The 15,646-nt window shown below is 48.7% G+C and overlaps 1 protein-coding gene across 2 annotated transcripts; it reads right to left on the minus strand.

Annotated features, from left to right (window-relative positions):
• Positions 1 to 5,376: 5,376 nt before the first annotated feature.
• On the minus strand, positions 5,377 to 8,166 carry LOC119466232 (uncharacterized). Of its 2 annotated transcripts, none has more exons than XM_037726711.2 (2): positions 6,956 to 8,166; positions 5,377 to 6,182 (listed from the first exon to the last, which is right to left on the minus strand). In XM_037726711.2, the coding sequence occupies exons 1-2, from the start codon at positions 7,942 to 7,944 to the stop codon at positions 5,705 to 5,707; spliced, it is 1,467 nt and encodes a 488-aa protein (XP_037582639.1). In that variant the 5' UTR covers positions 7,945 to 8,166; the 3' UTR covers positions 5,377 to 5,704. The 2 variants fall into 2 exon arrangements, with proteins under 2 accessions (XP_037582639.1, XP_049513658.1); XM_049657701.1 differs by having other exon boundaries at positions 5,377 to 6,290.
• Positions 8,167 to 15,646: the final 7,480 nt, after the last annotated feature.

Here is a 15,646-nt window from a genome sequence, read left to right on the forward strand (position 1 = left end):
GCTGCAGAACCAAAAATAACAACCGCTTTGTTGCGTGCGCAGTAGGTGTTGTTTACAGCATTCCTCTTTCCTACGGTCGCGAATGCATTGGTCAAACGGGACGCTGTCTCAACGAACAATTAAAGTAGCAGAATAATCATGTTTTTAACTCCGTTTCTGGTCATCTCGGCATCCATTGCCGAGACCACCGTTCCAAACCCTTATTCGATAGCACACAAATTATCAGTCGCCATAAAAGCAAACATACTAGAGAATTTATTGAAGCGCTTGAAATTCACAAGTCTGGAGAACGTTGTGTAAGTGCGCCTTCATTGTCACTGAGCGATAAAGAAGTGCAATATTTAGTCACATGATTTGCATATCGTATGTTGGAAGCCGCGTCCCGAACACGTGCTACCCTTCTGTTCTTTCTGTTGTGCATTAGCGTGGTATTTAAGCCTTGGTTATGTGCACAATAAAAATTGTTGCAAGTCAGCATTCTTTCCTGTCACTTATCTCGCTTCCATGTAGATCGTCGTCCTAAGACGCAAATTTACCAACACACCCAGTCAGCCACCCTTGCGTACATATACCACATAGTTGTATTCGGGTCTCGGGAGGATATGCAATCCGGCGGTGATTCTTGAGCTGCATACACACAGGCAGCAGATTCGCGAAAGAACGACCGAGTGTTTTATGGTGTTTCTGAATGCGTTGCAGACATGCTCAGGCACTCTGCCAATGCTGCATCGGAGAAAAACACTGCACCTGGACAGCGCGTTCACGTCGCTAATTGCGGCCATTTGTTGACGCCATGCTCTGCTGTTTACATGTAAACCAGCACCGAGGTGAATTAGCTCGGTATGAGAACTCGAGGTGAAGTAATCGGTGAAGGAGGAAGGAATAGCCGCGTCTTTCAACTTTTCCACCATCGGGGGGCGTCACGTGCAGATGACGACATGAACTAGAGTCGACACTGAAGAACAGTCTTCAAGCGAAGCTTTTCCCAGTGGTTTGGCGTTCGTCATTTCCTCACCGAATATACTTATGGATCTAGATACGAAGCTTATAGGTGCGCGTGCTTCGAATGAAGGTACCAGCGAACGGGCTTATATAATTCCTGTATGCTGACTGCCAAAGCAGTGCGCGTAAGCGCACCTCTATTATGTGTAATTTGCAGGGTGTTTCACGTAACTTGTGCCAAAATATAAAGATATGCAAGTACCACGTAGCTAAACAGAATCAATATAATGTTGTTTGCCGTCGCTTGGAGCAAGTCCGACTTTTTTAGATTTCGCCTAATTGCATAATTAGTCATCATTAATTAACTCACTTCTCAAATATTATAACCAGAGGAAGATTGTCAATCAGAAAATGGTAGGCCATCCCGTAAAACTGCCGATCCATCCTTCTTTTGGTCAATACGTGCTACATAAAAGTGTTTTCCAAGCCTGAAAGAAGCCCACAAAAAGCACGCGAGAAGTGCCGCACGACTAGTCGCGCGGCACTTTTCAACGCGATATAAAAAATATATATATATTTTATAGCGTTAAAGGCCCCGTGCTTTTTTTGTCGTTTGACAAAAAATCATTCCGAACCACAACCGTAGGCCCTCCGTAGACACTAAATAGTTATTTAACCACTAAAGGTGTTCACACCTTGTCTTACATTCTTTACAAAGTTACAACGTTAATGAGCAGGTTGAGGCAGAAGCAAAAATGGCGCACACTGACGGGAAGATTATAAAACTTCCCTTTTGCCGTTATGACATCAACGCCTTGCTACACAACTCCATTAAAACGTCTATGAAGCAACAATGGGACAACCCCGAACATCGGCAAGAGCGCCTCTATAGACTTGACGCTGGTTTGCGATTCCGACTTCCACTTCGGATGCGGAGAGGCCAGGAAACACTAATCCATCGATTACGGCTTGGTGTGGCGCACACTCGCAAATACCTTCACAAGATTGGACGAGAACGGGACCCTGATTGTAGCGTCTGTCACACTCCCGAGACAATAGACCACATACTTTGCGTGTGACCTCAATATGCGGCCGAGCGAAGTACACTAAAGCGTAGTGTTGACTGTTTGGACTCCCGCCCCTTTTCGGAAGCCAAGGTTTTAGGCGCATGGAGAAGCGTTGATCATGCCCAGCGCACCATAAGATCACTTTTGAACTTTATGTGTGAGACGGGCTTAGACGGTCGTCTCTGTAGGACTTGTGCAGTGTGCAGTGCGCGAAATGGGTTTGTGCGATGACGTTTTGTGTGGACAACACTACTCCTGCGTTTAGTATGCGAAAAGTGCACAACCACGTATTGGACAACGTGTGTAAATAGTAGCTCATTGTACGATATCACAATCATCTGCCACCTACCTCTCCCTGTATCTCCCACTTCCCCTTACCCCAGTGAGGAGTATAGCAGGCTAGAGACACGCTCTCCAGACCGACCTCTCCTCCCTTCTCTTCATTAAAATCTACTCGCTCTCTTTACAAAGTTGCCGGGAAGCGTGAGAAGCATTCAAGGATCTTTGAATGCTATCGCAGTTATTGGGACCATAGCGCTTAGGTTACGCGGACTAGGACGGACGCCCGTCCTTGTCATTCTTCTTTGTCTGCGTCACCTAAGCGCTATGGTCCCAATAACTGTATCAAACCAACTAGCCCAAAAGTCTCTAAACTTTTTTGTGTTTCGCGGGCTTTCTTTGCGGGCCATCTTATGAAAGTTATAGCTAAGCTGTCTGGTGGAAGTGCGCGTCATCGCCCACGCATCCATTCTTACACGCTAACTCTTCTCTGACCCTTTCCAGTGAAATCCTAGGTTTTAAACGTAACGTTCGTGCATCCTGTACGCACCAGCCTGAACGTGAGGACCACGACGTGCTTGTGAAGAGTCAGCGTGTCGCAAGCACCTCTACAGCGTGGTTCTCCGCAATAAGTTGTTGTGTGAGAAAAAAAACCCACTTCTGCCATTCCATTCGCTTTACTGGCGATACCCAGCGTGTCGGAAGAGTGTACTGTGTACCCGTTACCATGACAACGGTTTACGCGTAGTTGTAATAAAGGCACGCCACTCGAGATCGAAAGTGGACGCTCTCAATTCTGACATGAGTACTCAAGATCATAGCCTGTTGTACCAGAATTATTATGTGCTCATAGGATTTAACGGATTGTGACGGATCGTACAGGCGCACGCACTGAATGCTAATCACCTACGACTGCGATGTAGAAGCGTAGAAGGTTACGGAAATAATCGCTTTTGAAATCGGTTCTTACAACGTTACGTGTTTCAAGTGGGTTCAACGTGTTACGAAAATAAAAGCCAATTTTTGTGTAAATACCATGGCTGGATGATGTACGTAGAGAAAGTTGCTGTTTCCTCATGTTCGTTGCGGTAAAAACAGTTTTTCTTTGCCTAAACACACATATGAAGATGTAACATTGTGTGGACAGTTTCACATGCCGCTGCTACATCCTGTATTTTCTTCTCATGTTGCGGTGTTCGAAACGCACTTCACAGGTACTTTAAATTTCGTCGTCTGTGACGATACAGCATACTACATAAAATTGGTGTTAATTTTTGCGAAGGCCGGCATCAAGAATTTCATTCAATTTTCGTACATGCAGTTTGGCAGGCATCTGACTTTATATCCTATATAAATAACTCACGTAATCGCTTCTGACTTAATTTTAAACATGATCGAAGGTAATGTGCAATATACATGCAATGTACTAGGAGTGATTGTAAATGAACAACAACTTAAAGGCGATCGTATCTGGTGCATCAGGACAACAGTACTCAAACAGAAAGCGACTCATTAGATGCATTTAGGGTGTTATGTTCGCTGAAGGAGCTCAATGTTGTGGGGATCGAGGTGCCTTCCCGCGCCTCGTCCCCCAGCTCGCGTGTGGCGCTTAGCTCGATCCCCGGGAACCGCCGCCGTAACGGCAACATGGCGGACACGGCTAGCGCGCCGGACTTACTTTCCCGCGCAAACCGTGCTTCTCCCCCCCGGGATTGGACTCGCCCCGCGAGAACACGTCACCGGGACGCGCCCTGATTGGCCTCCCGCGCGGCGGCCCCCGGGCACCCTCTCCACCCGAGCTCTCGTCCGCTGAGCGCTTCCTCGCCGCGAGAGAGGCTCACAGGCTCGCAACGAGGTGGCTACATGAGACCTTTGTTCTCGCGACTCCTCGTTATCGCGCTTGGCGGACCGCTACCCGGTTAGCCCTAGCGCAGCGGGCGCGCGTACTCGATCGGTCTTGCGGCGAGCCTTGGCCCGTAAGCGCCGTGACTGTAGCACTGAGCTGTACCTTGGGTGAATAAACCCGTGTTTGTTGGCGATCTGACTCCGGAGCCTTCTCTGCGCCGTGTCGGAGAGTCGACGAACCCTGCCGTAGCGCCTTTGTGCGTTGCGGAGTGGAGGAGCGTCGTGCCCTTTCCTGACCGTCGCTCGTAGGGTAAGCCTTGTGCAAACCCATCTCCACAATGTAATAGCCCCGGACTAGGGGCCCCAACCAATAGCTATGCCCCTTCGGGTGCCACCCACAACAACTCTGGTTATTATTTCTATCGATAAAGTTTATCTCTCTCTCACTACAATACCGCACATTGAATGGGACGCACACATGGTGAGACTAGAAAATCGTAATTTGCTTTGCCTAAATCGGGACCACACTAATACGCTAAATAAAAGCGAGGCATCATTCCTGAAAAAACTGGAAATTATTGAGCAGAAGTTATCTGTTTCGTGAAATCGCTCGGGAACTTTGATACCTGCACAACAATCACCGCTCTCCTGCAGCAGAATTATCCGGAACAGCACCCGTTGCATGGGATTTACCTCAGTACACCTTGAGTGTTGTTCTACCCCGTTATATTCGAACAGAAATGAATATTCAACTTGAAATAGTGAATTCTGGAACCTAAAATAAACCAAATAGCAAGAACTATTCAATTCGTATTTAAATTTTCGAATATTCAGACACACTTAGGTAACTTTCGCCTAATCCCAGTAAGTACGCTGTCAATTTTTCGTCAGTATTTTCGCCAGCGCCCTCTATCGTCGTTGTTAGAAAAGGGCACATACGCATAACATGTGCTGTGTAGTTTGTGGTGTTGCGCATTGCGCTGAAACTCTTTCCTATATACGTGCAAAGCGACGAAGAAAAATACCCCGTGTTCTCAACGCACGATAATCATTCAAAACCGGCTTAAATGAAAATAGGACGTCTCAGAGAAGCTCAATATGTAACTTAACAAGTCCTAATGTTTACGGCAACGATTTTACAATACCTACATTATTCTCTGTGTTGAAAGTGTAAAGAGCAGTAAACGGTAAGGCCGGGCCGCCTATGGACAACCCACATACTGAGCGATCGATCTTTGCAAGTCGCACCACGCAGACTCGCTGAAATATTTTAATCAACATAATCGCGCTGCTGACCATTCGCTGCTGGAGAATAGTCACTCTCTGAATGTCCGTACAGGAAGCGGTCGATCACAAAGCGTCAGGCCTCGCAGCACATCTTGTCGATTTCGAGGCTTCAGTTGCAACAATTAGGGCAGCGAGGGCACGAAATGCAGTTCAGCAAAGGAAGCGTAATCGTTTACGTCGGCTCAGTCCGTGCAACGCTGACAGCCCAGAAGCCCATGGGCAAATCAGTTCTGGCACTGCTCCGTGCCTACTAAAACCAATAAAAAGCCTGGACCGGGCAGGTCCTAGCAATCCTCTTCTTCGTCGTCCAGTTCGTCGATGAGACGGCTTACGGGCACTACAGTGTGCTCATCTAGAGCCTTCTTCAGATCGCGCGACATCTTGGCCATGTTGTCCGTGAGCTTGGTGATGCAGTAGCGCAGGTCCTCTTCCTCGGAGATGCTGAGGCCTTCTTTCCTCTTGGGCAGCGGCCTGGCACCCATGGCGCGCCGGAACAAGTCCTGCACCTCGTTCATGTGAGTCGACAGCTGGTTGACGCTCGCCACGAGCGGCGCCATGCTGTCGCACTGTACGCCTCCTCTGCCCTTGCCGCTGGCAGCCGAAGTAGACGGCTGCGTAGAGGTGGACGACTTGTCGAGCTGGAAGCTCACGTTCGCCCGGTTGGCCATGGACACGAGGCCCTCGCCATTGTTGTCCATCGTCGCCTCGGCACGGACTTGCATCTGCTGTCCGGCTGGGCCTCCGGTCCTGGCCTCCGCCGCCCTGGAGGACATCAGGGCATCGAGTGGGTCAACGGGTCTCGCGATGGCCCTCGAGACACCCGCGAGATTGTGCGCGAGCCGGCCGACATTTTCCTCGAGAGGGATCAGCCTACGGAGCACGGAGGAAGGGAAAAAATTAAGGAGGGGCCTAAACGTCACATTTAATTGTTTTTTCTTGAGGCCACCGCAGACGTGTTTGGCAAAATGAACCGCCAACTCCTCCTCCTCCTCCTCCTCTATGCTGTAGCCTTTCCCGATAATTCTCGATTAACATTTAAAGACCGCCATCTTGATATGGGTTCTGCCGGAATTCATAAATATTTCACTTCAAAGTGCTACGGACGACCGCTTTACTGAAGGCACTGCCATTCCTGACGGGATGTTAGACACGCTGCGTTCCTTAGCAATGACGAACGAGTATGCTATACCTAACAGTTAGCTGGTGCGTAGATGTTTAGCTGGGAATTAAATTCTCTGTATGAAGACATACAGCGTTGGTTGACTGCACAACAAATAAATATTGAATTAGTCCGTAATTGTGGATATCGACTCACTAGAAAATGCACACAGCATCCATCCCAGCACCTTGACTTGCTTTCAAAGCAGTCTCCCCAGGGCCAATTTGAATAAAGTTATGTAAATTTGGTCATTTTAGCTAACATATATGATAATATGAGACCGAATGGGATATGATGAAAGAGCAATACTCGTAAAGAGATATGTAGCGCGAAACTACATGCATGCACATTTTTTTTTTTTTTTTTGACAACGTACCTATTCGCCATGGGAGCTCCGGCGTGCGGCGGGAAAGGGTTAGGCTTAAGCGACTGCGTGAGCGCGTCCATCTGCGATGCCAGCTTGCGGAAGTAGACGCTCAGGTCAATGCGTTCGCGGGCCGGTTCCGCAGACAGCTGCTCGGACGACATCACCACCTTAGGCGGCGGCGCGTAGAGCTGCGGGAACGGCGCCGGGTTGCTCAGCGCGTTGCTCACGTTCTCTCGGTTGTGCATGCCGCCGATGATACTGCTGGCGGCGACCTTGGTGGCGAACGCGTCCGAGGCCATCGCCTCGGCCAAGGGCACGCCGCTCCCGACCACGCCAGCGGCCGACATCAGCGTAGGTTCGTCGATCTTGGTGTAATCGGACACGGTGCGCAGCTCCTGCAGCAGCATCTTCAGCAGCTGGATCAAGCGTAGCATGTTGCCTTCCCACACCTCCCAGATCGGGTCGTCCTCGTAGGGCCGCGGATGCTCGGGCTCCGGTTCCTCCGCCTTGGGCTTGGGAGGCGGCGGAGGCTTGGGCCTCCGAGATATGTGACTCGTCGTGGGAATCTTGGGGCCTTCGTCCGAGCCAAGCGATCCGGACACGGACTGCCGAGCGCTGATCTCGCCGTCGTCGAACTTCTGCGTGGCCATGAACTGCGACGCCATCGAGACGGGCACCTGGACCGTCAGGAACTGCGTCGTCGAACCCTTGCGTCCCGGAGCGCCGGTCGTGACCTTGCTGTTCACGGAGAAGTCTTTGCCGGTCTGAGGCATGGCCGAGGACCTGCGGCCGCCACCCTTACTGCCTCCCGTCACGGACTGTTGTACCGTAAAATCCGGAGGATTGCTCGGGAATGCCGCGGCCGCCGAAGAGGGCCTCGCGGGACTCTGGTTGCGCTGGTAGATGTTGTCGACTATGTCCTTGAGCTGAAGAGACTGGCAGCTGATCTGGCGCGCCAGGCGGCAGATCTCTTCGCGTCGCGTCGGACTGAACGCCATGGCTTCGCTTGGCTGGTTCGACAGCTATCGGAAGGTTCCGACACTCTGCCTGGACGTCGCGCGTCGCACTTACTCACCACGTTGCGTGTGACGAATTTTTGGGTGGTCTGACGTAATTTAGGGCGGGGGCCTCCCGAATCTGGCCCCTCCTGTATTCCAGAAGAATCTTTTAGGCGCCCGTCATTCTCTTCGAGGCGCGAGCCCGTTGTCAATGTTGATGTCGATTCCTTAACACACGGCACGTACCCACGAGAAGCATTGGTCAGTCATTGAGAAATTAAATAACTATAAGTGCAATCAAATGTCAGCATATGCAACATAACAGAAATAGGCCGTTGCTGTGGGATTGCAGCAAAATTAAAAGTTGTAAATAAAAAACACGTGACAAAAAACGAATCGCAGCAGAATTATGGCACACATCTGTCCGATGTTTCTACAAACTTATGAAGATCATTGCAAGTTGCCCTATGGCTGCGGCCTAACTGTAAAGCTTCAAACAATAATTCGGAACAGTCATCAAAAACGCAAGGTGAAGTGCGCGTCCTTCCTTTTTTAACCATCGATGACTGGACTTCATTCTTCATCCTCTTCGGCAGCCAACTAGCGCCCATATCATGTACATAAACAGTTTAAGACGAGTCCCAGCCTACACCTCAACAGATAATTATAAACTTCGGCCAGCAGCAAGGTACGTCGCCAGGCAACCGTCTAATAAGCAGTGTACCTGATGCGCTCTGCTCAGGTATGGTCTCACACCTGGCAGATACGACGCGTGCTCCTTGATCGGCCACCGAAACGCCTATACGCGGTGTCACACTTCGTCGTCAGAAATCCATAACATGCTCTATCGGTTCCAGATATCCCTCCTATCGTGCGCGCAATATCCGGCGGGAGAAGTCCCTTCATTCGCTTCCAGCGATGTAGAAACATTCAAATTTTAAGGGGCACTAAAAAGAAACAAGAAATCTGTTTATACCGATAAACTATTCTTTAATACTCTATCCACCTTAATTTTGCGGGAACATGTTGATTATTAAAAGAGAAAATGATGGTCAAAGTTCATTTTCTTGAATTTCACGCCGAAATCGCAGCGCCGGCACGTCGGTCTGCCATCACGGATTTCACAGTATCTAATCGTGATTGGGCCATTGTGGCTGACTAAAGGTTCTTCACACTTGGCAAGTTGAGTCTGTGGCTGCTTAATTAATTAATAATTCAATTGAATTGTAGGGTTTTACGTGCCAAAATCACGATCTGATTATGAGGCACGCCGTAGTGGGGGACTCCGAAATAACTTGGACCACCTGGGGTTCTTTAACGTGCACCTAAATCAAAGTGCACGGGTGTTTTCGCATTTCGCCCCCATCGAAATGTGGCCGCCGTGGTCTGTGGCTGCTTGAGGATACAATGTGGTCCATTTTCACCGATAACGAGATTGCAGACTACATCAAAATCAGTGAGGTCACGGCGTACTAGTGCCGAAACTTGAAGACGGCGTCGCCACCCGTCTTTCATATATCGAGTCTTTTCCAGCTCACAAAGACTCTTCTCGCGGTAAGAGTGGCTGTGTTTTTGGCATTGTAGAAGATTAACGTACGAATGCACACAGTTCAAGTAATCTTTCTCTTTAGTGTTCTTTTAGGCTGTATTTTCTTCTGAATTGAAGTCATGGAAATTGTTTTGGCCATCAAAGCTCAATACGAAATTCTCGGACTCTTTTTTTTTTTTTCGTAATTAAAATCATTCTAGTGAGTATACTTCTATGTTCAGGAAGTCCTGTGCTTCGTACGTACGGCAGTATAAACGCTGAGTAGCTCCTGTGTGAAAGTGCAGGCAGATATTTGGGACCGCGTAATAAGTCGGGGGGGGGGGGGGGGGGGGGGGTATTTTGTAAGCTCCACCTAGTGGACATGTTCATTTCGTCTGCTGCGAAAGTTCTGATTGGCTGGGCTGAGGTGCGCGTGGAGATGAGACAGACACACCCAGCAGTGGCGCACCGACGGGGGGGGAGGGGGGGGGGGGATTCGGGGGTTGGAACCCCCCCCCCCCCTGAGGCCGACTTAACCCCCCCTTTTGTTTAACCCCCTTTTTTTCCTTAAGCATTTGAGTATTGCAACTAAGATGTAAGACGCGCAATCGTCTGCACACTCGCAAAAAGCGCATTTTTTTTTGACAATTTCCCGTGAAGAAATCGAAATTAGTGCTGTTTAGATGGTACTGGCCAACTGTCAACCCCCCCCCCCCCCTGGCAGAGATCCTGTGTGCGCTACTGACAACCAGCCAGTCAGCACTCCAGCAGCAGACGGAATGGACATGTCCACTAGGTGGACGCTTACAGAACACACCCCCGGATTTCATACTTTGCAAGATACAGAGCAGCGTCCGTGCCGCGTTTTACGTTTAAAATACGAGGAGGCACGTCACGAAGAGCTCGCCAAAAGTAGACGTTCTTGATAAACTGGAAAAATGTGGTTGATCCCTCTTATATAGGAATCGGTATAGAACACGAAAGTGAAACGTGTCTTCACAGAAGTAGTGTAATGTTTATTGCACATTGATATATAATGTCTATTGGTGTTTTGTGGCTAAAGCGCCCTTAGGCGTTGATGCACCCACGCTGACGCCTGGTGGCACGTCTCCTCCATCACGACTACCAACGTCGATGACCATGAGCAACCGTCGTGCATATGGAAGCTGCACTACGCTGCACACGCTAGCACAACGCGAAAGACGAAGCACGTAACTGACACACTAATACAACGCGCAAGACAAAGCACGTAACTGAATCGTCACCGAGTCAAATCAGCGCGTACAGCGCGTCGTAATTGCAGCCTCCGCGATCAACTTCAGAAACATTTTCAGAGCTAATTGCGGAGGCCACGCTCCGCTGTGCTGAGTACGGTGAACGCCAGTGGCGTTGGTAGTGCTTCTTGATGCCAGCGTCCCTTCGAATGCTGGCATCGAGGCGTCGTAGTGCTGAGACCACCGAAGCGTTCACTGTCGGTGCGCGTTAGTGTCATAATGCAGTACTTCTCTTTTCTGCTCGTAGGCGGCGGCACCGCCCCGAGCAAGAGCGCGGGTACACGGAGGAGTGTTAGATATATAAGGCGCGTCTGTGTAGCTCTCTGCAAATGCGTTTGTGGCGCAATGGGTTAAACGCTCGGCGATCTATCGTCGCGGACCGAGAGGTCGTGGGTTCGATTTCCAAAATTTGCATGTTTGTGGAACTTTTTCTTCTGGTTTCTTTCTTTGTATTATGTTCTATGACGTATTTCCGTGACGGAAATACGTCAGTGAAGTCTTGGTGGACCCCGGCATAAAACACTTTCGTGTTAAAAATGCCGCCGATTACCTCTCGCCGGAAATAAGGCACAGCCGAAGACGTCGACAACCAGCGCCGCTCTTCGGCATGTCCAACGAAATTAGGCGAAATTATATTCAGTGTCTTCTTTGATTTCCTCGATTTTCTACAATATGTGCCACCGGGTGTGTGCCACTAAATATGGGCTAACCCTCCAGAACGAATATTTGCGCCACTGAGACAGAAAGGGTAAAGAAGCCTTAAATGTATTTACATGTATGTGTCAATGTGACGCAAGGGTTATAGATGGTGTATGTGCCAATGTGACGCAAAGGTTATAGATATCGAGGTACTATGTGCCTATGTGACGCAAGCGTTACAGAAGTTGTGCCCTTTTCAATGCATAAACATAGCCATTGCACGGGATTGCATGTTGCACAGGCTGAAAGTAGAGACAGTTGTACGAACCTCTGTTTGTCGCATAAAATTTTAACAGCTTCTCCAAAGCTTCACTGTATATAGATTTCAGCATGTGCGTTGGAATCTATTTTTCTCCCTATTTGATAATGTGCGACATCTCATCAAGTGTGCTATCTTCACTGCTGCTTGCGCGCCGTCGTTTCTCGTTTCTCCAGTACTGGACGCCCTAATGAACACCAGTGATCAGCATGCGACGCAAACCCCACGCTACGTCAAGAGACGCACCCTCTTAACGCGTGCTGCTGTCAGATGGCCAGCAAGTGCCATAATTTTTCATCATCAGTCGCAGAGTTGAGGCGATCGCCATCCGTACACCACACAAATACTCGACAGACTTCCGCCGATAAAACGAAGTCGATGAGTGAAGTGAGCTACTCCACACAATGTCTGCCAGTGTGGAGAAGCCAGCTTGACAGGACGCTCTTAGCGAGCTACGCACAGGTTCGTAGTACTAATTTATATAAAGGCCAATGAAACGCGTTATGGGGCAAATCGTTCTGCTCTCCAAGACAGTGGACACGCACTTTCGCGTTCTGCATACGTCACTGCAGCAGATTTCATGCGCTGCAATCAAATATTCACGTCGCGTTCGACTGCACCTTGCTGGGCAGCTTAAGAAACGCGAACTGAATAATGCCCTTACCAATTTATTGTGCATTCAGTCATCTGCGGTGCCACTGATCTGCAGCGACCGCATACAAAGCACTCCAGAGAGCTAAACTATGGTAATCGTGTTTTAGTACGGCTGAAGTAGTGATGCAAAACAGTCGTTAAATTTACTATCGATAGCTTTTTGAAGCTATCAATAGCGTTAAAACAAAACAAGAAAGGCTATCGATAGTATTACGATATTTCACTATGAAACTATCGATAGTGTAAAATAGCTATAGAGTATCGGCACTATTGCGATAGTTCGTTATTGACAGCGCGATCGTTACTTTCCCAATTCTTGGCTAGTGATATTACAAGAAACTTTACTATAACTGCCTACTGGTAATACTCGGTTCATGCGACTGGTAACAGGGAAACGTTTCCAAGTTCTTGTTGGAGTGTTTACGTGCGGTCACGTGATTTTATATTAGAGAGTTTTAACAGTGCCGTGTTACCGTACGGTAGTATGCAGCTATCGATGGTTTTTGTATTATCGATAGTATAATTACTACTATCGATATTATTACACCACTAGGCTATAGGACATGTTGTCTAAATCAAGGTTAAAGAAAATCACGCAGAATATCCTGTAGGGGTTATCTAAATGATGCGTAAGCATTTCGTAGTGTTGAAGTGGTGTTTCGTGGTCGTATGCTGGTGTGTTTGGTACAATTGCGAGAACCACCGCGAAAGAATCGTGAAACGGAGAAACGCGGTTACAACACTCAGCTGTTAAGACGTCCATGAGACGGCTGCGGTCGTCTTGGCGCCATTACGGTAAATGCGACGCGCCGCGGCGACACAAATTGCTGCGGCGCGACCATCGAAATGGCTTCTGCCGTTTTTTTCTGCACGCGACGTGAAGCGCATGAGCCCTCGGAGATTGGTGGCATCGAAAGGTCGGTGAAGGAACGCCCCAACGGAAGGCGTCAAGTCGGTTCCAATGCGGCCCTAGAGATGGCTTTTATGTCACCATCACCAACTCTTTCAACATCTTAGAAACTGTTCTATGACATTTGCTTTGTACAGCAGGTACAGCACATTTCCAGCGAGTCCAGCGATTCCAGCGATACCGCAGGTACAGCGATTCAGATATATCCACATTCTGCAAGCGTGGGTGTTTAGCCCAGTAGTCAATAGAGAAAAAAGTGGGTAGCCGAATGGGCAAGACACGCGGCCTCGAGCGTAGAATCGAAGGTTCGAAACTTACCACCGCCAACGTTCTTTTTTTTTTTTTCCTTTCGAATTTGTTTTGGTTTATACATTTTCTTTATAGCATGTACGTCCGTGGGAGTCATGAGGGAGGTAGCGGCCGAATACTGCACCAGGGAGGTCAATTCCTGTTCTGGTAAGGGAGTGACTTTGATGAAGTTTAGTGGGCCTTCCTAGTTTGGTTGCACCTGAACTAGTATAGCCCCACTAGCTATCGGCAATATTTTTTTCTTGCCGGTGTTCCAGGTGTTCCAGGACATCCACCACATTTTCAGGCCGGTGTTCCAGGTGTTCCAGGACATCCACCACATTTTCAGGCACGGAGCGGTGCTCCAGGCACCACTCCATGCCTGAAAATGTAGTGGACTGGAGTAGGATTCGAACTTACGACCTTCAGATTTGAAGCCGGGTATTCTACCTCTGCTCCACGCCACCAGCAAATGATTGAGGACCTTAATCGAGAAAGTGTAAGAATTTTGTTGAAGATGAATATGCAGAAGACAAAGATAATGTTCAATAGCCTGGCAAAGGAACAAGAATTCAGGATCGCCAGTCAGCCTCTAGAGTCTGTAAAGGAGTACGTTTACCTAGGTCAATTACTCACAGGGGACCCTGATCACGAGAAAGAAATTTACAGAAGAATAAAATTGGGTTGGAGTGCATATGGCAGGCATTGCCAAATCCTGACTGGGAGCTTACCACTGTTGCTGAAAAGTGTACAATCATTGCATTCTACCGGTGCTAACATATGGGGCAGAAACTTGGAGGTTAACAAAGAAGCTTGAGAACAAGTTAAGCACTGCACAAAGAGCGATGAAACGAAAAATCTTAGGACTAATGTTAAGAGACAGGAAGAGAGCGGTGTGGATCAGAGAACAAACGGGGATAGCCGATATTATAGTTGACATTAAGCGCAAGAAATGGAGCTGGGCAGGCCATGTAATGCGTAGGATGGATAACCGGTGGACCATTAGGGTTACAGAATGAATACCAAGAGAAGGGAAGCGCAGTCGAGGTTGGCAGAAAAACAGATCAGATGATGAAGTTAGGAAATTTGCAGGCGCAAGTTGGAATACACTAGCACAAGACAGGGGCCGCGGCGGCCGCATTTCGATGGAGGAGAAATGCAAAAACGCCCGTGTGCTTGCGTTGTAGTGCACGTTAAAGAACCCCAGGTGGTCAAAATTAATCCGGAGTCCTCCACTACGGATAATCAGAACTGGTTTTGGCACGTAAAACCCCAGAAAGAAGAAGACAGGGGTAATTGGAGATCGCAGGGAGAGGCCTTCGTCCTGCAGTGGACATAAAATATAGGCTGATGATGATGTCCATCCGTCACATTTCCTTGTTGGGTAGGCATAGAAATGCTTACACATTTAAAAAAAACCACCTTGGTCTAGGTCCACGCGCCATTCTGGCAAGTTCATAGCTATAATTTATTTATGAAATGTAGAAAAGAATGCTAGCGGCTCCGTCAGCTCTCGAGTCCAATGCCGCGAGCTACGAGCAAATGAAACACACGCGATTGACTGCTGCCTTTTCTTTTGACAACTAGGCCGATGTTCAGCCCAATTGTATTTCAGTGCATTTTATAGAAATTGTTCTTGCCAAGCTTACGCGTGATAATGAAATACAAAAAAAAGACAGCAGATCCACGAGGTGAATGATGATGAGTGGGCGAAGCTCCGGAGGGAATCATCGGATCTCCCGCTTAAGGCGACGCTAGCACAAACGCGTTAGAAACGTGCAGTACTCTCTAGTAAGGGGGAGCGGCCACAGCGTCTTACGCAGCCATTTACACATGCCGGAACGTGCACCGCGTTTGCCGACGCCATCACATGACTGCTGAGAGAGTATACCCCCCGTATTCATAAACGCTCCTCGACTTGAACTTGACTTGCCACCGCTTTGGGCAGCGCGTTCGAAACGCGTTGAAGGTAAGGTGGAGAGGCCACAGCGTCTTACACCAGCTTCTTACACGGGCCGTAACGCGCTAGCACAAACGCGTTAGAAACGCGCTAGAAACGCGGCCTTTCGTTAATGTTGGGTATTTATAGC

Source organism: Dermacentor silvarum, chromosome 10, assembly GCF_013339745.2.
Source record: "Dermacentor silvarum isolate Dsil-2018 chromosome 10, BIME_Dsil_1.4, whole genome shotgun sequence".
Taxonomy (NCBI): Eukaryota; Metazoa; Arthropoda; class Arachnida; order Ixodida; family Ixodidae; genus Dermacentor; species Dermacentor silvarum.

Excerpts from the sequence above, each read along its gene's own strand:
- LOC119466232 (XM_049657701.1), bottom strand. The coding sequence starts at position 7,944 with ATGGCGTTCAGTCCGACGCGACGCGAAGAGATCTGCCGCCTGGCGCGC. Across the intron at positions 6,291-6,955 it reads GGAGCTCCCATGGCGAATAG|GCTGATCCCTCTCGAGGAAA; the intron begins GTACGTTGTCAA and ends CGTGCTCCGTAG.